At 42.1% G+C, this 26,092-nt stretch overlaps 1 protein-coding gene across 3 annotated transcripts in view; it reads left to right on the top strand.

The window, feature by feature from the left end:
- Positions 1-26,092, top strand: part of TLN2 (talin 2) — a 451,691-nt gene that overhangs the window by 296,254 nt on the left and 129,345 nt on the right. For all 3 annotated transcript variants that reach the window (XM_082618383.1, XM_082618385.1, XM_082618384.1), the window contains exons 17-25: positions 128-236; positions 995-1,203; positions 1,758-1,856; positions 6,360-6,527; positions 7,754-8,048; positions 10,646-10,812; positions 16,507-16,635; positions 17,801-17,914; positions 20,016-20,129. In XM_082618383.1, the coding sequence (XP_082474509.1) occupies positions 128-236; positions 995-1,203; positions 1,758-1,856; positions 6,360-6,527; positions 7,754-8,048; positions 10,646-10,812; positions 16,507-16,635; positions 17,801-17,914; positions 20,016-20,129 (1,404 nt within the window). The remainder of the gene's footprint in view (positions 1-127; positions 237-994; positions 1,204-1,757; positions 1,857-6,359; positions 6,528-7,753; positions 8,049-10,645; positions 10,813-16,506; positions 16,636-17,800; positions 17,915-20,015; positions 20,130-26,092) is intronic.

Consider the following 26,092-nt stretch of genomic DNA (forward strand, 5'->3'; position numbering starts at 1 on the left):
CCTCGTTGGTGCTGGCCCAGTGAGAAGAGTGTGGCCAAAACGCTGGTCTCATTTTATGGCACGACTTCTCTGGTTTCCTGGGCAATCCTGTGCAACAATTTTGTCATGAAGTTGTCTGGTTTTGCAGGCGTCTAGGGTATGGGTTCAGAATAAAGTCGACGAATCCAAACATGAAATCCACTCTCAAGTCGATGCCATCACAGCTGGAACAGCTTCAGTTGTTAACCTCACAGCCGGTAAGTCCCTGAGGAATTCGTGGTGTATTGTGATTTTGTTTAAAAAAAAAGTTCTTATTCTTTGATTGAAACAACAGATTTTTCCTATTCTGAGAGGAGAATTAGGCCCTCACAATGCTTCAGACATTTTCTCCTACTGACCCAGGAGAAATGTGGTGAGCATCTCATGCCTTTTTGTCTGTATCATGCATCATCAGTAAAAACCACTTATCCAGCTCTTCTCGTTGTTCGTCAAGCTGCTGGACATACTTCAAAGTATATCGAGGCCAGTTTCTCCCTCCTGAGAGCTTACAGTCTCAAAATGGTTTTAGATGACTAGCCATCATGGGTGCCTTCTTCTGTCTTGTCCAGCCGTGGTCTCCTCTGTATAGCACAACTCCCAGCCTTGCACTGTCACATGAGAGCCAGGGAAGATCTTGGCTTCATCAAGCTACATTGCAGTGTTTCAGGGGTAGAGTTGACCTCTCCAAGCGGCTGACCTTGGAGCAGCCTTCTGAAAAGGGCTGTGAGCTGCTGATTCTTCCTTGGGAATTTTAAAGGTGCACGTGCTCAGTATCTTAATATATGAGGCCTCGGGGTAAAAGGACCCCATGAAGAGCAGTACCTTGGAGATGGGGAGACGTCTGACTCCTGCAGAATGGGGGCATCATTGGTGGGGGCAGGGTTCTGCTGCCAGTGTTACCCTGTTTCCTGTCAACCTGGGCTCCCCTCAACCTTCACCGCCCTCCTTTGATGGTGATGGTCCTTCTCTGTCCCAGGTGACCCTGCAGACACCGACTACACCGCTGTGGGATGTGCCATCACCACCATTTCTTCCAACCTGACGGAGATGTCCAAGGGCGTGAAGCTGTTGGCGGCCCTCATGGATGATGAGGTAGGCAGCGGGGAAGACTTGCTCAGAGCTGCAAGGACCCTCGCCGGGGCCGTGTCGGATTTGCTGAAAGCTGTGCAGCCGACTTCTGGAGAGGTGAGCTTTGGGGCCATCAGTCACTTGGGTTCTGATGAGGGAGGTGCAGTCTTTGGGTCCTATGTGGTTCTTGCTTCCTGAGCTGTCCCTTCCATCCTGACGACTCATGTTCCCACCCTCTGCGGTTTGGAGTTGGTGAACTGGGTGCAGAAACCATGGTTCAACCTTTGAGACTGATTGAGCTCTTAGTAGGAAGCCTCCTTTCCCCACCCAAGGGTACTTGATTAGATGTAACCTCAGAAACTAACATACATGACCAATACACATTTAAAGGGGATACAAGTCTATATGCTAATTTCCTACCAGCTGAATGAGGCTCATTATTTGAACATTTCACATCTATGCAGCCATTGCTGGTTTGTGAGCCACAGGCATTTCCTTGCACAGATTCCACCAGGACGTGTATGTCTCCCGTCTGGCAGATAGTTCAAGAGTCTCACTGAGGTGCAGGAGGAGGCCATCCTGTAGGATTCCTCTTCCTGCACTGCCCTGTCTGATGGCGCTGGGGAGGCAACGCATACTCTTTCCCACTAAGATGTGCTCTGTGTTCGTAGCCTCGACAGACAGTTTTGACCGCCGCTGGAAGTATTGGACAAGCCAGTGGAGATCTTCTGCGGCAGATCGGAGAGAATGAGACCGATGAGCGATTCCAGGTAAGATATTTGCAGCCCATAATCTTGGAGCCTAAGCGATGGCCTTAGACCCAAGCAGGGAGAAGGTAATGAAAAACTGAGTCTTCCTTGAGCTGACAAAAAAGAAGATGAAGGTGGATTATCTTGGAGTGTGGTCTTTATGTGTTAAAGAGAAAGAATTTTTAATTGAAAGACTCATTTCACTTACATCATGCATCACCACTTTGAAACACTTACTTAGCTGTTCTCACTAGTCAGCATGCTACACTTTCTTCAAACACAGATATGGACGGAATAATGTCACAACCACCCTTATATCAACCACCCAACCTCTAGAGTTATCAACTCATGGCCAAGCTTGTTTTATCTATTTGGGACGGTTTTTAATTGCATCATTCTTTTTTTTTTCTTTCGTTTTTTTATGAAGACATTACTTTTTAAATTTTTTTTATTTTTTACCTTATAAATTTATTTCTTTATTTTTGGCTGTGTTGTGTCTTCGTTGCTGTGTGCAGGCATTCTTTAGTTGTGGCAAGCGGGGGCTACTGTTCATTGCGGTACGCTGGCTCTCATTGCAGTGGCTTCTCTTGTTGCTGAGCACAGGCTTTAGGCATGTGGGCTCAGTAGTTGTGGCTCACGGGCTTAGTTGTTCTGCAGCATGTTGGATCTTCCCAGACCAGGGATCGAACCTGTGCCCCTTGCATTGGCAGGCGGATTCTTTTTTTTTTTTTTTAATATCTTCATTGGAGTGTAATTGCTTTACAATGTTGTGTTAGTTTCTGCTGCACAACAAAGTGAATCAGCTGTAAGTATACGTATATCCCCATATCCCCTCCCTCTTGAGCCTCCCTCCCATCTTCCCTATCCCACCCCTCTAGGTGGTCACAAAGCACTGAGCTGATCTCCCTGTGCTATGTGGCTGCTTCCCACTAGCTATCTCTTTTACATTTGGTATGTCAATGCTACTCTCTCACTTCGTCCCAGCTTCCCCTTCCCCAGTGGGAGGATTCTTAACCACTGCGCCACCAGGGAAGTCCCTAATTGCATCATTCTTGAGTTCACATGTAAGAGTGAAAACACGGGCACTCCCTTACACTCTGCTCACACATAGGACAGTCTTTCCTTTGTGTTTAGAGCTGGGTCTCTTGTCTGTGTCATATCCAAAACCAGAAGTGTGGGAGTCTTTTTTGTCACCCCTTTTTTTTTTTTCAATACCAGGGACATGTCCTCTGGGGATCAGCTGTAGCCACTGTTTGCAGCTGGCTGGATGCACTGCCAGCTCAGACAAGATCTCAACCTGTCTGCCTCTATTCCCAGACCCCACAGATGGGGTGTAGAGGCCTTCTGCCAGGGATCTTCAAGCTCAGATGAACTCTTCACATACTTGTGGGCAGATGCCTTTCATTCCTCATCCTCCTAAGTCTTCATTTTACAAGTAACGTACAAATACATTCTAATTAAACTGTTATAGTTTGAGCCCTTGTTCTCTGGAAGATGCCCTTTTCCGAATCCTACGTCAGGTTCAATGTTTGGGATTTCTGTAGAATTCAGAATAAAAGGATCATTCAACTTTCCATTAGCATTCAGGTTGCTTCAAAGGGGACAATTTTGCTTGCTATTTTGTCTAGAACTGCCAAACTTCATCACCTCAAGATGTGTAAGTTATGCTAAGGCATGGTCAGGTATGTTGTGGATACATGAAACATGTACCTTCTCTACTCTCCACATTCCTGGGGTGCTGGGAACATAGCACTCATTCAGATCCTGCAATACAATGAGACATTCAGTGCATGAACATTCATGTGATCATGGAGGCTGAGACCCATAATGAATGGTAGGAGTATTTCTGGAAGCCATTTCTGTGCTGGAATGGCCAGTAATAACTATAAACAGAATTAACTGTAGACCACATAAATACATCTCACTAAAGCCAAGCTAATTATGTCCCCATCCTGACTTCCCCTTAGTCAGATCCCCAAACTCCCCTTGTGTTGTCTTGTGCATTCTGTATTAGGGCAAATAATTCTTTGTAGGTAGGTACCTACTTAGGAATTGCATAAATACAAGATCCATCTGTTGGTTTACTAGGCTTAATTATGTTGAAGCAGTCAACTTATTTTCCAAGGTGTTTGGGAAGATTGAGAGGGAAGTCACAGTTCTTCATTAAGGCATCTCATATATCCTTGAGTATGTATGTATGTATGTATGTACGTATGTATGTATGCATTTTTGGCTGTGTTGAGTCTTCACTGCTGCACATGGGCTTTCTCTAGTTGCACTGAGCGGGGGCTACTCTTCTTTGCGGTGTGTGAGCCCTAGGCACGCGGGCTCAGTAGTTGTGGCACACGGGCTTAGTTGCTCCGCAGCATGTGGGATCTTCCCGGACCGGGGATCGAACCCGTGACCCCCGCATTGGCAGGCAGATTCTTAACCACTGTGCCACCAGAGAAGTCCCTGCCTTGGGGTGTTTTTTGTTTTTCTTTAAAGATTTTCCTCTTTTTTTTTCTTTGACAGACTGTTTTCATCACAGTGTAAATGCAAACTCCGCCTCCTAATGTCTGCTTCTATGCAGACGTGCTAGGGAAGCAGGTTCAAGTTTAGGGTAGGTCCTGTGGAGGCTTTCTTAACAGGGGAAGGCCTGGCTTGAATGTTTCCTGTTCTCTAGGTAAACACCAGGGCAGTAAAGTGATCCTACAACCTCCTCCAGTTATGGGTAGCCCCTGGCTTACTGACATTGGATTTCTTACTCTCTATTTTTCTGATTCTTGAGATCCTATCTTGGAGCTTTTTATTGAGTTTTCAATGTACTGCATGTTCCCAGAGTTAACAAAGATTTATTTTACATGAGCCGCATAATAGTGGTCTTGTTGAAAAGTTTGACAAGGGCCTTGTCAGCAACTATAGCCATAGTATCACGTTCTTTTTCTAACTGTATTTTTTTTTTCTGGGACAAAATTAATAGGAGGAGCAGGATTTCTATAAATCAGTCTAACAAAGCCCTTTAGAACAATCGAGAGTTTTCATGCCCAAATCTTGGTCCCTGGGTGAAAAGATGGATCCCTATAAAGGGAAGGAATACTTTGACCCATTTGGGGAAGACTGCTTTTAAAAATCTTGATAATAATTTGTGACATTCAAATTTTGTTTTCATTGAGCATTGAGATAGATGTCCAAGAACTGTAACTTTGCAGGCCATGTTGGGAGCAGTTTCTAGAAGTTGTATGACAGATGAGTGCCAGTCAGATCCCAAAGGCATCTTCAACTTTCGGCACCACAGGCTGTGGTTTTTCCTTGGACATCCAGTAAACACCAGAGACCTAAAAAAGGCTGGACCAAACTGTTCCTTTCAGGCTGCTTTGTTGTTGTCCATTTTAAAATCTACTTATTTGTTGGATTCATGGGTTTCTGATTTGCCTGGATAAGATATAGTCTTTGCTCTGTGTAAAATTGTACAGGCTAAATACTCTTCCCAGTATATCTTCTCATAAAATATCTTGTTGTAAAGACTCTGTGGTGCCCTTTGCATTCAGAATCAAAAGTGCTTTTCATTATCTGATGAATTAATAAAGACTTCTGACCACATTTCCTCTGGGAGAAAGCCTTGACATGTTCAAAATAATAATGGCTTATATGTTTGGGAAGACATTTCCAAACCAAATAAATGACCTTCAGTATTAAAAGCCAAGAAGTGAATTAAACATAACAGTGGTGATTCTTCAGGTCACAGAAATGGGTGACAGATCTGATGGGCTAAGTCAAAGGATTCTCCATCCTGCAGGCAGAAAGCCTTTATGTTGACTTGAAGCATAAACTGATCTTTAAAGGCTCAGAGCTCCTTGCATCTTCAGTGAGGTCTTCTTGTAGCTGGTTTATTTATGTAGGCTCCCTTTCCGCTTTTCATAATAATTAATCTCCATCCAGAAGACTACAGAACACTGAGACTAACTTATGTTCAGAGCATTCATGGGCTCTTGAGCTGGAGGTGCTATCCATGCATGTTCAACGTTGCCCTCTGGAGGCCAAGATATGGCTGAATTTCTGATGACAACTTAGATCTTGTGCAAAGTAGAAATCAGAAAAATAAATTTTCAAGTTACAGTGGGGCATGATGACATGGAGGCCATGAATTTTATCCTTCCTACTGCTCATAATGTATATTTTCAGCGGATCCACCACATACTCAGGAGATGTTGTCAAGATTCTAAGTGTTATTTAAGTGCACACATGTGAGTCAGTGGTTACAATATAAGCCTTTCCCTCACACTAACCTATTTTGGATTGAAACCTATGCTACTTAATGTATAGGAGACTGTGTTATTAGAATGTAAGTCTCCTTCCTTAATTAGCTCTCAGGCTAACTGGATATTTCAGAAAAATAAATGGAAAAATATTATTCTAAAGTACTGAAGGAAAAAGGTCAAATGGAATTTTAATAAAATGTTTAAGTGGACACCACACTTTACTTTCAGGCTGTGAAGAGTGATTAGGAAAATATAAATGACTATTTTTTTCCCCTTTTCTTAGGACGTCTTAATGAGTTTGGCCAAAGCTGTTGCCAATGCTGCTGCCATGTTGGTACTAAAGGCAAAGAATGTTGCCCAAGTGGCTGAGGACACAGTCCTACAGAACAGGGTGATTGCTGCCGCCACCCAGTGCGCCCTCTCCACCTCCCAGCTTGTGGCGTGTGCCAAGGTAAGCCAGCTGGCACCCCAGCCCTTTCTACAGGGTGTCACACGCTCTTACCTGTCTCCAGTCATTGGGAGGAACCAGGGGCAGAACTTGTTAAAATTGTCTAAGACTTAGAGCTTGCTTCAGGTGTCTTTTGGGTGACATGACAGGATTTTAGCATAAGGTGTCCAATTCTTGAATCATTTTTTCCTTGTTCAAGTCCTCAGGCAGTGGTACTTTTTGTATCTAATTGCCATTTCTACATGCCAGTTGCTGTGTCTCCCCTTTGGACTTCTCAGTATGTCTTCTTTACCCCTGTGCACAAAGAGCTCTTGTATTGTGCAGTTACAGCATTATACATGGGTTCAGTAATAATCCATAGAGTGCATGGGAGCCCTTTCTGCACTGCACAGAATCAGAAGGAGGTAATGATGAAGTTCATGGTTGCCAGTTAGGATGTACACTCTCTGTGTAATACATTACTTCATTAAGCACCATCATCCCCGTTTACTGAAGAGGAAACTGAGGCCCTTAGATGTTACTGATTACAGCCACAGAAATCGTAAGTGGCAGGACTGGGGTTGCAACTCGGGCCAGTCTGACTTCAGATACCCTTTCCACTCAACCATGTGTATCTTTGCTGAGATAACGTGTCACAAGATGGGAGCCATCTGTTTCTCAACCTGATGACATAACATATTGTACAGATGTGTGATCTGGTTCAGCCTGGCATTTCTGGTCCTGTTGGAGGATTTGCAACATCAGTCAGAGGGGTCACTGATGGTCTCCCTCCTGCTTTCCTTGTTCACCATCCTAGTATCACAGATTACTGACACAACCCCCCTAATCTTTCAAGTACCATGAGGCAGAGTTCCAGGAAATATAATATATTCCTCTGGAAAAAAATATAATTCTTTTACATAGTCTTTATCTCAGCTCAGAAGACTCAATTCAGAGGTTCCTAAGAGCAGGAGGTATAAATGGTAAATATCAGAAATTTCTCTCTACAGGAATAGTCAGTAGTATCAATGGTTGTAGAGCACTAATGGAGATGAAAGTTAACAGGCATCTAAAATCACAAAGTGAAATGGTGAAGTATGAGAAACCTCAGTGATGGTTTGGTTGAATCCCTGGTCCTATAAATAAGGAACTGAGGCCCAGACCACGGAAGGATGTGGTGGAACTGCTAGTGGCCGCTGGAGACCAGAGTTGTCCCACGGTAACCAAGACCCACTCCTGTCTCGCTTCAGGTCGTGAGCCCCACCATCAGCTCCCCTGTGTGCCAGGAGCAGCTGATTGAAGCAGGGAAGCTCGTGGACCGCTCAGTGGAGAACTGCGTCCACGCCTGCCAGGCAGCCACCGACGACACTGAGCTGCTGAAGCAGGTCAGCGCGGCGGCCAGTGTGGTCAGCCAGGCCCTCCACGATCTCCTGCAGCATGTGCGACAGTTTGCCAGCCGAGGCGAGCCCATTGGTCGCTATGACCAGGCCACCGACACCATCATGTGTGTCACCGAGAGCATCTTCAGCTCCATGGGCGATGCTGGTGAGGGGCTGGTCTATGGGTGGGCTGGTCGGTTTAGGGTTCCCTGATGGTGATGATTGTGAGTGAGTTGGATGATGGTTGCCTGGACATCTGGCAAAAGGGCAAGTTCTCATCCGCCTCAGTCAGAGACTTCTTCCCTAAGGCTGGGAAGAAGATTTGAGGCTCCTAATGTGCCTGTCCCAGCAACACTGAAAGACTTAACGTTAACTAGGATATCTTTATTTAATAATTTAGATACACAGTAAATCCCTTATGTTCCAAGAATGTCCATGTTGGATACGGTAAAGTTGGTGCAGCCACAGGGGGAGGCAAGAATGAGGCTTGGAATGAAGTTTATTATACTGACAGGTCCCAGACAGGGGGTCACTGCGTGTCACACAGGGTCACAGGGGAAGCATCAAGTTCTGATCAGATGGCAGAAGACAGCATTGAGGAGAGAGCTTAGGCCACCACCTATATTGGGATTTCTGTGGGAAAGGCAAGATGAACAGCTTAAGTTTGGCTAGTCTGAATAATTTCAGCTGGCTCTACCCTTATAGGGGTGATCCCTAGTTGCCTGATCCATGGCTCTGGGATGATGAAGGCAGAGGAATATTGCCTCCTGGGCTGTAGCGACCAGACAGAGGCTGACTCTGGATTGGGTAGTTTACCACCATGCTCTTGGCTAGACCCTTTACTACCTCTAAATATTGGCTAGCTCTGGGAGGGGCAGTCTCTTTCCAACCAGAAAGGTTTTTCTAAGATGTCAAACATCACGAGATATATATATATGTATGTATGTAAAATGCGCCTTTTCAGTATATTAGTTAAAAATTACATCTCCCCAGACCCAGCCCATCACTATCCCATCTAAATCTCTAGAAATGACCACTTACCAATTTCTGTTTCATCTTTGCAGAAATGTTCAATCTTCCTACTGACATTTATGTGTATGTACAACACCCTCTTTCTTTTCATATTAATGGAATTCTGTTACACATACTCTTCTGCAACCTTTTTCACCGAATATATTAGGAAGTTTCTTCATGTTGACCTATACACTAATCTTTTTAATGACAGCATAGTATTCTATTCAATGAATACATCATAATCTACTTAACCAGTTGTCTTTTAACAGACATTTAGGTGGTTTCCAAGTTTCTGTTTGTTTTACAAAATTAATATTGCAGTAACCATTCTTGTAAAAATATCTCTGTTTACTTTGGGACATATATGTAGGATAAATTCCTATCAGTTGAATTTCTGGGCCAATAAGTATGTACATCTTTTATTTTAAACGTGTCTGAAATTTCTCTCCAGAAAGGTTCCACAATTTGCAACCCTACCAGGAGTTTGTAAGAAGTCTATTTTCCTACTTCTTCCTCAGCACAGAGCAATACTTCTTAACGAGTATATTTTTTAAAGAAAATTACCTGTGATTTTCTCTACCCTTCTTAAGTGATTTAAGAGATGGCACTGCTCCACACATCTGGATTTTTTTGGTTCTTTTGTTTTTATTTCTTTTAATAAACTTTTTATTGTGGGATATTTTTTCTATATACAGTAAAGTTGCTGGGGTAATAGACTTCTCCTGTACCTTTCCCAGTTTCCCTCCTTTTTAGCATCTCCCTTAGGCTGCGGGACATTGGTCAGAACTGGGAGATGAGCATTGGTATGTTACTGTTAACTAAACTACAGACATTATTCAGATTTCACCAACTCTTCACTAATGTCCATTCACTGTCCCAGGATCTAATCCAGGGTACCTTGAACTGAGCACTTTTTGATTTCCGTGAAAGCTTTTTTCCCCCTTAATGTTAACAGTGCTTCGTCATTCTTCACAAATGACCTTTCGGGGAGGAAATTGCTCATATTTGAGTAGTTTTATTTTTAATGTTGACGATGGTACCCCTCCCACTTCCAAAAGGAAGTTGAAATAGATAACAGTAAAATCCCAGCTACTAATAACAATTACTAATAATGAGATCAAAATCAATGCTGGGAAGGAAAGGGTGAGCAAAGAGAAAATTGATAGGAAGACTGGGCCAAGGCAAATCTCAGCATTTGAGCATGAAACTGGGGTCTGTGCTTCCTATGAGTGAGAGCCAAGTGACACAAATAGAGTGGGTTATGTGATACCACTCATCTGGTGTTAGGTAGCATGCAGATTGACTCAAAATTTAAAAATATTTTTCCTGTGCACATTACTCAAAGAGCTCATTATAGGGGCTTTTGTGTAAGTGGCTTTTGACGTGAGGTAAATAATATTTTCTATATAAGTATTTACTAAGCATAAATGCACAGAATAAATCCACATAATCTTGTTCCCTGCCTTCTCTTTATAAAGGGTTCCTCTTAGGTTACTTATGTCATTTTTATCCCGCACAGTTAAAGACTGAACTTGGATGTGATTGGGGGTAGACAGGCCTGGCAGCCACAGGGAATATTTTTGGTTCAGGATCTGACTTGGCTTCGTTGCTTAGGAATGGAGCATGGAGGCTCATTTCTCTTCGTCCGTTTTGCCAGAAGAATAGAGACAAGACTGTGCTGGCTCCTGAGGTTTCCCCTGAGCTTTAGGAAGCAGACAAACAGACTGCATCCTCTGTCCCACCCTCTAGGTGAAATGGTACGCCAGGCCCGGGTCCTGGCTCAGGCCACCTCAGACCTCGTCAACGCCATGAGGTCAGATGCGGAAGCAGAAATCGACATGGAGAATTCCAAGAAGCTCCTGGCAGCAGCCAAACTCTTGGCTGACTCTACCGCTCGCATGGTGGAGGCTGCAAAGGTAGTACATTGGATTTATTCAATTGAAAAGTGAACATCATTGAAAGTTAGGATTTGGAAGGTACCTTCAAGATAGAGAATGGTCAGACAAGTGTGCATTTTTGTTTGTTTAAAATCTATATGGCTTTGTAATGTTTAACCTTCTTCAAGTGGGAAAGGGGAAGGTCATGGAACACATGAATGAAAAAACTCTTTAGGGAAGTGGTGCTGACTCAGTCATAGACAACTGAGTCCCTGCTTAGCCAGTACTCTTTTTACATTGGGTGATTGCCATTGGCTTTAGTGAAAATGATGATTAATTTCAACTTGAGATTTCAACAGTAAATTCACTTTGACGTGTTTTCTTCCTGCAACCTTAATGTCACTTTGCCCTCCATTCGACTTCTCAGTTAACTTCTTTCAAGATTTTGCATAGGTGACAAACTTATGGTTACCAAAGGGGAAAGGTGGGGGGAGGGATAAATTAGGAATTTGGGAGTAACATATACACACTACTATATATAAAATAGATAAACAACAAGGACCTACTGTATAGCACAGGGAAGTATACTCCATATTTTGTAATAACCTATATGGGAAAAGAATTTGAAAAAGAATATATGTATATATAAATATATATATATATAAGAATAAAGGCAGCAAATTCTCAAAACTCACCACTTAAAAAAAAAAAAAAGATTTTGCATAGGTGTTTCCTGCTTCACTGTTATCCAAAACCCAGTAGCTATTTATAGGAGAGTTTGAATAAAGAGTTAACAGACACCTTTGTGCTTTTTGACAGCTATGCTATGTCATGATGCTTCTTTATTTTTTTTTTAATTTTTGAGTTTTATTTATTTTTTTATACAGCAGGTTCTTATTAGTCATCCATTTTATACACATCAGTTTATACATGTCAACCCCAATCTCCCAATTCATCACACCACATCACCACCACCCCTCCACGGCTTTCCCCCCTTGGTGTCCATACGTTTGTTCTCTACATCTGTGTCTCAACTTCTGCCCTGCAAACCAGTTCATCTGTACCATTTTTCTAGGTTCCACATACATGCGTTAATATACGATATTTGTTTTTCTCCTTCTGACTTACTTCACTCTGTATGACAGTCTCTAGATCCATCCACGTCTCTACAAATGACCCAATTTCGTTCCTTTTTATGGCGGAGTAATATTCCATTGTATATATGTACCACATCTTCTTTATCCATTCGTCTGTTGATGGGCATTTAGGTTGCTTCCATGACCTGGCTATTGTAAATAGTGCTGCATTGAACATTGGGGTGCATGTGTCTTTTTTTTTTTTTTTTTTTTTGCGGTACGCGGGCCTCTCACTGTTGTGGCCTCTCCCGTTGTGGAGCACAGGCTCCGGATACGCAGACTCAGTGGCCATGGCTTACTGGCCCAGCCACTCCGTGGCATGTGGGATCTTCCTGGACCGGGGCACGAACGTGTGTCCCCTGCATCAGCAGGTGGACTCTCAACCACTGCACCACCAGGGAAGCCCGCATGTGTCTTTTTGAATTATGGTTTTCTCTGGGTATATGCCCAGTAGTGGGATTGCTGGGTCATATGGTAATTCTAATTTTTAGTTTTTTAAGGAACCTTCATACTGTTCTCCTTAGTGGCTGTTATCAAATTACATTCCCACCAACAGTGCAAGAGAGTTCCCTTTTCTCCACACCCTCTCCAGCATTTGTTGTTTGTAGATTTTCTGATGATGCCCATTCTAACTTAAAAGCCAGTGATTCTTGTTTATGGTTTCCTTTGCTGTGCAAAACCTTTTAAGTTTCATTAGGTCCCATTTGTTTATTTTGGGTTTTATTTCCATTTCTCTAGGAGGTGGGTCAAAAAGGATCTTGCTGTGGTTTATGTCATAGAGTGTTCTGCCTATGTTTTCCTCTAAGAGTTTTATTGTGTCTGGCCTTACATTTAGATCTTTAAACCATCTTGAATTTCTTTTTGTGTATGGTGTTAGAGAGTGTTCTAATTTCATTCTTTTACATGTAGCTGTCCAGTTTTCCCAGCACCACTTATTGAAGAGGCTCTCTTTTCTCCATTTTATATTCTTGCCTCCTTCATCAAAGATAAGGTGACCATCTGTGCATGGGTTTATCTCTGGGCTTTCTATCCTGTTCCATTGATCTATATTTCTGTTGTTGTGCCAGTACCATACTGTCTTGATTACTGTAGCTTTGTAGCATTGTCTGAAGTCAGGGAGCCTGATTCCTCCAGCTCTGTTTTTTCTTTCTTAAGATTGCTTTGCCTATTCGGGGTCTTTTGCATTTCCATACAAATTGTGAAATTTTTTGTTTTAGTTCTGTGAAAAATGCCATTGGTAGTTTGATAGAGATTGCATTGAATCTGTAGATTGCTTTGGGTAGTATAGTCATTTTCACAACGTTGATTCTTCCAATCCAGGAACATGGTATATCTCTCCATCTGTTTGCATCACCTTTAATTTTTCTTTCACCAGTGCCTTATAGTTTGCTGCATACAGGTCTTTTGTCTCCTTAGGTAGGTTTATGCCTAGGTATTTTATTCTTTTTGTTGCAGTGGTAAATGGGAGTGTTTCCTTAATTTCTCTTTCAGATTTTTCATCATTAGTGTATAGGAATGCAAGAGATTTCTGTGCATTAGTTTTGTATCCTGCTACTTTACCAAATTCATTGATTAGCTCTAGTAGTTTTCTGGTAGCATCTTTAGGCTTCTCTATGTATAGTATCTTGTCGTCTGCAAACAGTGACAGTTTTACTTCTTCTTTTCCAATTTGGATTCCTTTTATTTCTTTTTCTTCTCTAATTGCTGTTAAAAGCCAGTGATTCTTATCCAGGGCTCTGTTTCAGAACCCTGTGAAACTTACCGAAGTACACATGCCTTAATTCCACCCCCAAACATCCTAACTTCCGAGTTTGCTGCTGGGACCGGTGTATGTGTGTGTGTTTCACAGAGGATTCTGATGCCTGCCTCTGGGTGAGAACTATTTTAAATGGATAAGGCTGTATTTGTCTATGCTGTTTTTATTATGCAATTAGCACATGCTTTTGGTGAAATGAATAGAAAATGCAGCAAGTATAAATAAGAAAATAGAAATGACTTTCAACTTCATATCACCAAGGTAACATGTTTAATGTATTCCTATGCATTTCAGATTCATTAAACATCCCCACAGCTTAGCCTGCCTCCTTGGCCTCTAACAGAACAGTAATGTATCTCAACCAAGTATGTGAATTGCTTCACTTTCGATGTACTGTGATATGCAGTGACATCCAGTAGACCTTCCTCCTTGTCTGACTCACCATTGTATTACCTGAGGGGCTGATAGTCCTTAGAGATATGTCTTGGGTAGGGCTGAAGAGAGTCCCAAGGAGGGGCAGGGTCCGGACTTCCTTCTTCTGTCCCTGATCCCTCTTTCAGCCAAGAAACTCTGCTCCTTAGCATCCCTTTTAGCAAAAATACGCATTAGGGTTTTGGATTATAGTTAATTTTTTTAAGGTTGTTACTAGTTTTGTTTCCTTTTTTTCTCCTAAGTTTAAAGAAAGCCATTTCAGGCAAACCCTCATGTTCACAAAAATTACTTGCTAGGCTGGAAAGAACCTTAGTGAAAACTCTAATCTGTCCCTTACTTTACAAATGAGAAAATTAAAACTCAGAAAGATTAAACCTACCATCACATAACCAGGACTGAGCCAGGACCAATGTGCACATTTGTTTTTAGATGTGTATTGCTCCCCAGACGATTTCACGGCATTATACCAAGTTACCAAAGTGTTTGTTATTTTTGATTATTTATATTAGATGGGACGAGGTTGAGTGTTTTTGTAAGTTCTTTTAACTTTTTAGTTAAAAGTTGATACTTTGTTGTCATGGCAGTATTTTAATTTGCTGAATTTTGTTGAAAGATAAAGAATGTATGATGGTTAGACTTCCAAAGAATACATTTAGTGTGAAGAAAAAAAAATATTTCATAATCAGTAACTAAGATTTCAGGCCAAGATTAGTACCCCATATCTAATACACATTCATCATAAAAAAGATATGGCTGGGCTTCCCTGGTGACACAGTGGTTAAGAGTCCGCCTGCCGATGCAGGGGACACGGGTTCGTGCCCTGGTCCGGGAAGATCCCACATGCTGCGGAGCGGCTGGGCCCGTGAGCCATGGCCGCTGAGCCTGCGCGTCTGGAGCCTATGCTCCGCAACGGGAGAGGCCTGCATACCACACACAAAAAAAAAAAAAAAAAAAAAAAAGATATTGCTAAGGAAGGATCCAGACACCCACGTCAGTGTAACGTGCAGAAATGGTGCTTTCCTGCTGCTTGAAACACACAGTTAAGGCTGGCATGCCACTGGAGGCATTGATAAAAGAGTGGCTTTAGAAAATACCCAATGACCAGAAAAAATAAAATGACTCTCATAAACTTGCAGAAGAACTCAAAAGGAGCCCAAACAATCCTTTTACATGTGAAAGGCAAAAATATAATTTTTTAGTTGTGAAAAACACAAAAATCAAGACTACTAAAAATGGTTTAAATTTAAAATAAGATTCCATCCAAGAGGATGGCAAAACAACTCTGTCACAGATGTTAAAACTGTTCCATTCAGTGTGAATTCCTATGACTTTTTATACACATCATAGTTCAATGAAAGAGGTTTTTGCAAATTGGTAAATTTGGCAAGGTGTTCACATGGAAAATTGAGATGTTTAGAAAATTGATTTCGATAATTGGTGTTTCTTTCTGCCTCACAAGCAAATATTATTGCCTGAAAATGTTCATGGGAAGAAACTCATTCATCTACATACATCCAGTGCTGGTCACAAAGCATCTAGGCCCTGTGAGAAGAATCTTGATTGATGCTTTTATCGCAGGTGGAGGTGGAAGACTGGATGTGCTTTAAGTTTTTGTCGAGTTATTGGGTAGTAAAATTATCCTTTCCCTGCTTCAAAATCCTACCCATCTAACTAAAATCCACTTGGACTCCTAACACACTTTAACTTACAGCAACACAGTAAAAGAGCCGTGGGCTTACACAAGGGAAACATGGCCATCGGCTGTGCACAGCACCCTCTTTCCCTGCCTGGATAGGGGCGTTGATTTCTCTCATTAGTACAGTTGGGGACCAATTCTACTTGGCTATATTTGCCAACCCAGACCCTCTAGGAATGCAGTTTCTAGACATGGTCTTTGTTGAACCACATTGGCTTATAGAATTTTGGATGGCGTTCCCATCCCCCCAGTCCCTCCATCCCGGCCCCTGTGTTACACTGTAATCTTAGCCCATTCTCATTCACCAGTGCCGCAGGACAGGAGGATATTTCAGCAGCAATATGTGTCTGTCACACCAATTAAAATAAAATTCTCCCTGAGAGATGTGATCAGGAGGGAGGTTTATCTTAACATCTTTTAAACCATTGGGTTTCTCACCACAAGGTAATTTATTTGGATGATGAAGGCAATGATCTCAAGTGTTTAATTATTACCATTGGATTTTTCTTGTTTAGCTGTGCAGTTTGGAAACATTCCCTGGTAGATATTTTTTTGTTGTGAGAGGAAACATCTTTATCATAAAGATACTGCTTTGGCTTCTCTCTTCCTATTACTTGGTATTCATAGGAAAAAGTAACATTGAAGGCATGAATTCAGCATCTGTGGCATGCTGCCCCTTGGACCTCTTGGAATCTTTCTTTTCACCTTTGTAGGGAGCTGCAGCCAACCCTGAGAATGAGGACCAGCAGCAAAGGCTGAGAGAAGCTGCAGAAGGTCTCCGGGTGGCAACCAACGCTGCAGCCCAGAATGCTATTAAGAAAAAAATCGTCAACCGACTGGAGGTCAGTAAAGAGGCTGGTTTTCCAGGTTTTAGATTTGCATAGAGTCCATTGAAAGAATAAGCAGATTCATAAGGCAGTACCCCTAGAAAGGAAGCTAAATCAAGATAGACGATGCAGTTTAATGCTTTAGGTGCCATGAGGAACTTGAACGGCTGGTTTAGGGACATCGTACATTTACGTTCAGTGGTTTAGGTCCATTGACACAGTTTGAAAAACTGCTTCAGTTCATGGTTGCACAATGCCAGAATCTTTTCAGAGTTTAACATTCTTGAACAGAATTCAAATTTTCTTTCAGGAGGAACCAGGTTTTTTTTTTTTTTTTCCTGGCATTAAGGGATGTACACGTTCAGAAAGGACCTTTAGCTAAAAATGTATATATATTGTTGGAGGTAATACTCTTTCACGACTCCCAATAGATGATAGGAACTTTGGAAGACTGGAGATGGGAATAAAGAGGTTTGGAAGGGAGTAATAAATACTTCTGTCGACTTTCAGAATGCTTATTTATTCTCGGAAAAAAAAAAAGGAATAGGCACAAATTCTGTAAGAAAATAAATCTCTCTCACAAATGTACACAGGAGATTCTTAGACTAAAATTTAGGGGCATTAGAGGCCAGAACTTGGCTCTAGTGAGGAAGCCCTCCATGTGTAATCTGCTGGGTTCTGGAGGAAAGCTGACCTCCTTGTCCGTGGAGGGAGACTAGAGACTAAACACGGTTAAGTACGCCAGTGGGGACATCTGGGCCTTTCTGAGCCCAGGCACGTCAGGAGCCCCAGTGTTTGTGCTTGGTGCTTGACCCAGAGAGCAGCCCATGCTTCTTGTGAGAGAAATGTTTTTCTCCTAAAACATTTAGACTTAGTGCTGCTTATCAGTGACATCACGGTCCTGGGACTCATCCCTTGTCTTTTTGAGAAATGACAGATGAACATCGGAACTTGAGCCTGTCTTTTTCAATTGCCCCAGGGTACTTAAACCAAAGGAAGACAACAGGGCGTGGCTAGGTTAGAATGTCATTGGTGCTGAAAGGGCGGAGTCTGTGCCTGGCGTGCCCTTTCTTGGAGCCGTGCGGTGCCCCCCTTTAGTGGAGGGGATTTGTATCAATGTGCGTGTGTGTGTGTTTGCACGTGTGAACCCTGCCTCACCTCCTCTTACTGTCCTCCCCAGGTTGCAGCCAAGCAGGCTGCAGCTGCAGCCACGCAGACCATCGCCGCCTCCCAGAACGCGGCCGTGTCCAACAAGAACCCCGCGGCCCAGCAGCAGCTGGTCCAGAGCTGCAAGGTGAGGCACCAGCTGCCAGAGAGCCAGGTCTGCTGGAGGAGACCCTGATAACATTAGAGCGCCCAGTGCCCTGGTAATTCGGTTAAGACTGATCCTCCAGGCCCCTAATCCAGTTTGTTCCGGCTCCCATGTTCCAGGTGTACACACACACACACGTCTGGTTTTTGTCTGTTAAGTGGATGGCCTATGTTTGGAAAGAGAACATGTTTTTCCCAGCATTGTCTTTCCTTTGTCTAGATACTTTTCCTTCTTTTTGAGAGCACAAGTCAAGGAGGATCAATGACAAAGCCGTTTAGGGCTCTGAAACGGTAATGAAGCATTGAATTTCCAGAGTGCCTTCCTCCCTTTGAATGGTGGCCTTTGTGTTCAGTCCTCACTGGTCGTGGCAGGGGTGATTTCCTGCTTTGCACTGATGGCACCTGAGGATTTATTCATCCTGTCTGGCCTCATTGCTGTTGCGCTCTGGTGCTTTCTGTGGTTGCCTCACTGATCTCCCAAGACCTGTCGCTGACGCCGCGCTGAAGCCAAGGCGCCGCAGAGTGTGCCGTCCACCTCTGCCACCTTCTCTGAGCGCCCAGAGCTAACTCTCCCGGGAGAGCCCTGAGTGATGCCAAAGGCACATCTCATTGCCTGGCCATTGCCCACATGTTGGCACCACGTCTGACTGAAGTTCCCTGCAGTGCTTGCGGTTCGCCGTGGGAGCTGGATGCGGAGGCATCTTGGATTTGCATGGGCTCTGAGCCTTCTCTCTCCTTTCTCAAATCTCATCTGTGAAACCATTCACATGTGAGAGGTGTTGCTGCTTCTACTTCAAAAATAGACTTACTCCTGTGGGGAGACCACCCAGGGCCCTCCACGTCCTGAATCCCAGTTCTCTGAGGCTAGCCCCTCACTGGGGAGCAAGTTTGCTCTGGTGGAAAAGCCTCAGCAATGCAGGAGGACCCTGTCCTCGGGATTGTGCACGTAAAGAGGGGTTTTTTTCTGAGAGCCAGGCCCCTGCTGCAGAGGGAGTTGATTTCCTGTTGGGGCCTGGCTTCAGCCGCCAGCAGGGGTAGCAGAATGGCATTTCCCCTTCTCAGGGAGCACATGCTACTTGTGTCCAGGAAAATAGTATGAACCTTCCCCCTACTTTTTATGAACAAACAGAACATAGTCAGCCCTTGGGTATCTCTGTCAGGGAATGAGAGCATTACTGTTTATAAGGTTGTGGTGCAGAAGGTAAAGCGGGCCACATTCCTGGAGCCAGCAGTCCTGAAGAGGATTCGAGTGAAATTCTCCTGGAAATATTTTTTTTTAATTCTTGCTGGAATGGGCTCCTGAAAAGAATGTGTCACCAGGGTGGGCTGCTCTGGGCCCTTCCTTAGCAGTGACGGTCACTGTGCCATGGCCTCTGAGGGCCTGGTTGGTCAGATGTGGCGTGGCGCAAAGGGAGAAGCCGGAGGACTTGTAGAGAGGGAAAAGGCCAGCATCTCCTAGGCACCGTGGGAGACGGTCACTTTCAAGTGGTCTCACCTTGGGATGCTGTCCTCCCTCCCCTACCCCAGGCATTGGGTTTTCCCATTTGAGCAGTGAGAACACAGGAAGAGGAACCACAGTGACACATGAAAGCTGACAGACGGAACGTATACCCACAAAGTCAGATATCGAAATGCTGAAGTATGCTGTTAGTTGAGTGCTTCTCTCACTTTCTTCTGATCACTGGACTATATGAATTGAGTTTATCCACCTGTGAATTGGATAGATTCTTTGATGCTAGGGTTTTCAACCCTAACGAGCCAGGATGGTGTGAGCTGCAACTGGGGAAATTGTTTTAAGGCTTCGTTATGGAGAATCACCTTGTGCTGCGTGTACTGGGACCCGGGGGACCACAGGGTAGAGCGTGTGTGGGAGGAGCCTACCCACAGGTACTGTGTTGGCATCAGTGTTGGCAAGGGCCCAACGGGCTAAAGCTACTGAGTGAATCCAAGGTCTGGGCCAGACACCCCCAGGAGGGAAGGCACATCCACAGAACATTATCACTGGGGGCATTTCCCCACACACCCTGTTTTGGTACGTCACCATCCCGGGTGTGCTCAGTTTTCATTTTCCTTGCTTCCTGTAGGCGGTGGCTGATCACATCCCTCAGCTAGTCCAGGGGGTCAGAGGGAGCCAAGCCCAAGCAGAAGATCTCAGTGCCCAGCTGGCGCTCATCATCTCCAGCCAGAACTTCCTCCAGGTACCACGGAAACATTCACCTCCGTCTTCCCCAGAACCTCAACCCACCCCCACCCCACTGCCCACTGGGCAGGGAGTGCTCTTTATCCTTAAGGAGAGGACTTCACAGATTCCAGAGCCAGAGCAAAGTTTTTGCAGTAAGCAGACCTGGAAGCAGTTTCGGGAGAGGGAGATGCAACTTGGCAAAGCAAGATGCTGATATGCAGGGAAATTGCCCCAGGAGATGGCACATTATCCATTTTGCTATCTGTATTTCTCTTCCGTGAGGGAAAACATGTAATAAGCTGCACTTTTTGACAAACAGCCTAGTATAGTACTAAGTATTGCTTTAGGTTTGCTAGTTTCCAGAATACCTCATGCCATTATTCATAGCCAGGGAAATAAGAATCTGTGAGTGCATCTCCTCCAAAGGTGTGGTGGTTTCTTGTGGCAAATATAGAATTAGTAAGTATTGTCGGTCTTTGTGAAGTGTGGCTAGGTTCATTTTTTTTAATTAAATATAAAATGTGGATATTAAGTTGTGAACACTCCCTTTGTACGTGCTTCTTTCACATCTCTCGGCACTTTGTCTACTTGGATCTCCTGAACAGTGCATGTGGTTTGGCAAGTTTCTTCCACGTCCCTGTCTATTCAGATCTGTACTTACAGGACCCAGTGATACATCTATTTGGTTAATTCTTCAAGAGCCATAACTCCAACATGCAGGGATACAACATGAAAAGTTTGTGCTTCCTCACATTTTATCTTCATACATATACAAACGTATTTATGTAATGTATGTATTCTCTTGGGATTCACTGTGTATTGACTGTGTTTTTCATGTTAACATTTATATTATGAACATCTGTGAATTTGAATCATATTCTCTCATATACTATACTCATTGTTTAGCTGTTCTGTCATTCAACATACAGGTTGTTTTCAATTATTTGCCATCATAAACAACCTGTGATGTGATGAAAAAAAAAAAAGTCTTGGTGTGTGCTCAAATCTTTGTGCCCCTCTTGAATTGTTTCCTTAGGGTAAATTACTAGAGCTAGGCTTGCAAGCAGCTTATTTTTATCTTTGGGACATTGAGAATTGAGGCTTGGACAAGTTGTTTGTCTTCTGCTGTAGGTGGTTACAGGTCCTAGAATCAGTTGTGTTGTCCCACTGCTGGCAGGATCGTAGGGTCTTATGATAGTACAGTGTGGATGTGGTCCAGGGGTCACTCTGTGACAAGGAAAAACCTTGTTTTTCCTGTTTCTTTTGTTCTTTTAAGTTTGCTACTATAGACGGATCAGATCTTTACAAAAATAAGGCCAGAGTCAGAAATAAATAGAAATGGAATCAGCAGATCAAAAAGTTTTAAACTTTTTTTAAAGTTTACATTTTAAACTCTTTTCATACATGTGGTAAAATTGCCCTTCCAGAAGGATGAATGAATCTAAATTTACAACTAGCAACATAGGGAGCACACTTTTTATTTATCTTTTCCTCTTTGTTTTATTTTATTTTAATTTTTATTGGAATATAGTTGATTTACAATGTTGTGTTAGTTTCATGTGTACAGCAAAGTGAATCAGTTATACATATACACATAGCTACTCTTTTTTAGATTCAAATTTGGGTTTTTTTTTATTGGAGTATAATTGCTTTACCACGTTGTGTTAGTTTCTGCTGTACAATGAAGTGAATCAGTTATATGTATACCTATATCCCCTCCCTCTTAGACCTCCCCCCCATCCCACCCATCTAGGCTGCCACAGAGCACTGAGATGAGCTTCCTGTGCTTTATAGCATGTTCCCGCTAGCTACCTATTTTACACATGGTAGTGTATATATGTCAATCCTAATCTCCCAATTCGTCCCACCCTCCCCTCCCCTCTCTGTGTCCACGTGTCTGTTCTCTACGTCTGCACCTCTATTCCTGCCCTGCAAATAGGATCATCTGTAACATTTTTGTAGATTCCACATATATGCGTTAATATATGATGTTTATTTTCTCTTTCTGGCTAACATCACTCTGTATGACAGACTCTAGGTCCATCCACATCTCTACAAATGAGCCAATTTAGTTCCCTTTTATGGCTGAGTAATATTCCATTGTATATATGTACCACATCTTCTTAATCCATTCCTCTGTCGTTGGACATTCAGGTTGTTTCCATGTCCTGGCTGTTGTAAATAGTGCTGCAATGCAATGAACATTGGGGTACATGTGACCTTTTGAATTATGGTTTTCTCAGGGTATGTGCCCAGTAGTGGGGTTGCTGGATCATATGGTGGTTCTATTTTTAGTTTTTTAAGGAACCTCCATACAGTTCTCCATAGTGGCTGTATCAATATACATTCCCACCAAGAGTGCAAGAGGGTTCCCTTGTCTCCACACCCTCTCCAGCATTTATTGTTTGTAGATTTTTTGATGATGGCCATTCTGTCTGGTGTGAGGTGATACCTCGTTGTAGTTTTGATTTGCATTTTGGAGCACACTTTTTAATACCTCTTTTCCAAGTTGGGAAATCAATCATTTTTTTGAAATGTTTTTGCCAATTTACTTGGTTAAGTTTTTATTTGATCTTGCATGTCCTTGATTTTCACAATGTTAAACATTTTTCACGTTTCAGTTGTTTTTATTACGTGAACTTGTCTATTCATGCTTTTTATATACTCATGCTGATTCTTCTTATAAATTCTCATGAATTCCTTAAATATTAATAATATTAACTTGTGTCCTTGGTATTTATGATCTGGCACTTAAATTGTTACAGCTTTACTAAGAGCCATTGTATAGCATACATATTAAAAACCTTAAAATTATGTATACTTTTTGGTCCAGAAACATTTATACAAAAAAATTATGAACGTGTACAAAATTTTAGTTACAAAGGTGTTTATCATTGTTTATTATATTTGAAAACATGGAAAGATACTTAACAATACAGGATTGAAAAGTGATAACTGATGTATACACAGGGTATTACATAGCTATGAAAAAGGTAGACTATGTGGAACAAGGAGATTGGAAAACAGAATAAATAGTATGATCTTACTTTTGAAAATATATGTGCCTACACATAGACACCCATGCATGGTGAAATTGTCCTGGGTTCTGAGATGTGAGAGGTTACTCGTTTCATTTTGTGTCCCTGTATTTTTCTAAATAGTCTATTACATATATTTGAGACATAGGTTAAAGAGCTATTCCAAGAAACACAAACATATTTAATAAGAAACTCCCTTTCAAATCTGTTTTAAATAAGAATTTCAAGCCACTAGCCTAATTTTACTTCCCACTCCACCCCAAAAGACACATACTTTTTTTTGAATATCTTTATTGGAGTATAATTGCTTCACAATGTTGTGTTACTTTCTGCTGTACAACAAAGTAAATCAGCTATAGGTATACATATATCCCCATATCCCCTCCCTCTTGAGCCTCCCTCCCACCCTCCCTATCCCACCCCTCTAGGTCGTAACAAAGCACCAAGCTGATCTCCCTGTGCTATGCAGCAGCTTCCCACTAGCCATCCGTTTTACATTTGGTAGTGTATATATGTCAGTGCTACTCTCTCACATCGTCCCAGCTTCCCCTCCCCTTCCACCCCCCTGTCCTCAAGTCCGTTCTCTACATCTGCGTCTTTATTCCTGCCCTGCCACTAGGTTCCTCAGTACCGTTTTTTTTAGTTTCCGTATATGTGTGTTAGCATACGGTGTTTGTTTTTCTCTCTTACTTACTTTACTCTGACTTACTTTACTTACTTTATGACAGACTCTAGGTCCATCCACCTCATTTCAAATAATGCAATTTTGTTCCTTTTTATGGCTGAGTAATATTCCATTGTATATATGTGCCACATCTTCTTTATCCATTCATCTGTTGATGGACATTTAGATTGCTTCCATGTCCTGGATATTATAAATAGTGCTGCAGTGAACATTCTGGTGCATGTATCTTTTGGAATTATGGTTTTCTCAGGGTATATACCCAGTAGTGGGATTGCTGGGTCATATGGTAGTTCTATTTTTAGTTTTTTAAGGAACCTCCATACTGTCCTCCGTAGTGGCTGTATCAATTTACATTCCCACCAACAGAGAAAGAGGGTTCCCTTTTCTCCACACCGTCTCCAGCATTTATTGTTTGTAGATTTTTTGTTGATGGCCATTATGACTGGTGTGAAGGGATACCACATTGTGGTTTTGATTTACGTTTCTCTAATCATTAGTAATGTTGACCATCTTTTCATGTGTTTGTTGGCAATCTGTATGTCTTCTTTGGAGAAGTGTCTATTTAGGTCTTCTGCCCATTTTTTGATTGGGTTGTTTGTTTTGTTTGATACTGAGCTGCATGAGCTCCTTGTACCTTCTGGAGATTAATCCTTTGTCACTTACTTTGTTTGCAAATATTTTCTCCCATTCTGAGGGTTGTCTTTTGGTCTTGTTTATGGTTTCCTTTGTTGTGCAAAAGCTTTTAAATTTCATTAGGTCCAATTTGTTTATTTTTGGTTTTATTTCCCTTTCTCTAGGAGGTGGGTCAAAAAGGATCTTGCTGTGATTTATGTCATAGAGTGTTCTGCCTATGTTTTCCTCTAAGAGTTTGATGGTGCCTGGTCTTACATTTAGGTCTTTAATCCATTTTGAGTTTCTTTTTGTGTATGGTGTTAGAAAGTGTTCTAATTTAATTCTTTTACATGTAGCTGTCCAGTTTTCCCAGCACCACTTATTGAAGAAGGTGTCTTTTCTCCATTTTATATTCTTGCCTCCTTTGTCAAAGACAAGGAGACCATCTGTGCATTGGTTTATCTCTGGGCTTTCTATCCTGTTCCATTGATCTGTATTTCTGTTTCTGTGCCAGTACCATACAGTCCTGATTACTGTAGCTTTGTAGTATAGTCTGAAGGCGGGGAGCCTGATTCCTCCAGCTCCGTTTTTCTCTCTCAAGATTGTTTTGGCTATTTGCGGTCTTTTGTGTTTCCATACAAATTGTAAAGTTTTGTTGTTCTAGTTCTGTTAAAAATGCCATTGGTAATTTGATCAGGATTACATTGAATCTGTAGATTGCTTTGGGTAGTGTAGTCATTTTCACAATGTTGATTCTTCCAATCCAAGGGCATGGTATATCTCTCCATCTGTTTGTATTGTCTTTGATTTCTTTCATCAGAGTCTTATAGTTTTCTGCATACAGGTCTTTTGCCTCCTTAAGTAGGTTTATTCCTAGGTATTTTATTCTTTTTATTGCAGTGGTAAATGGGAGAGTTTCCTTAAGTTCTCTGATTTTTTTCGTTGTTAGTGTATAGGAATGCAAGAGATTTCTGTGCATTAATTTTGTATCCTGCTACCTTACCAAATTCATTGATTAGCTCTAGTAGTTTTCTGGTGGCATCTTTAGGATTTTCTATGTATACTATCATGTCACCTGCAAACTATGACAGTTTTACTTCTTCTTTTCCAATTTGTATTCATTTTATTTCTTTTTATTCTCTGATTGCCACGGCTAAAACTTCCAAAACTATGTTGAATAATAGTGGTGAGAGTGGGCACCCTTGTCTTGTTCCTGATCTTAGAGGAAATGCTTTCAGTTTTTCATCATTGAGAATGATGTTGGCTGTGGGTTTGTCATCTATGGCTTTTATTATGTTGACATAGTTTCCCTCTTGGCCCACTTTCTGGATTTCTGGAGAGTTTTTATCATGAATGGGTGTTGAATTTTGTCAAAAGCTTTTTCTGCATCTGTTGAGATTATCATTTTTTTAAGTTCATAGCATATTTATTGTTAATGAATTTTTCCTAGTTAGTATCTGAACAATATATACACTTATAAAATAAACATGATACCAGACACTACAGTACAGGTTTTCTTCTTTTTAAATTTTCTACATCTATATGCTCATATTCCATGTGATCCAATCCTCCTACCTCTTCCCTCTATTCTTATGACTTTGAAACCTTCAGCCAGGCAGCACTCTATGGTGCCATTTGACACAA

This window comes from Mesoplodon mirus (assembly GCF_964341445.2).
Source record: "Mesoplodon mirus genome assembly, chromosome: 4".
NCBI lineage: Eukaryota > Metazoa > Chordata > Mammalia > Artiodactyla > Ziphiidae > Mesoplodon > Mesoplodon mirus.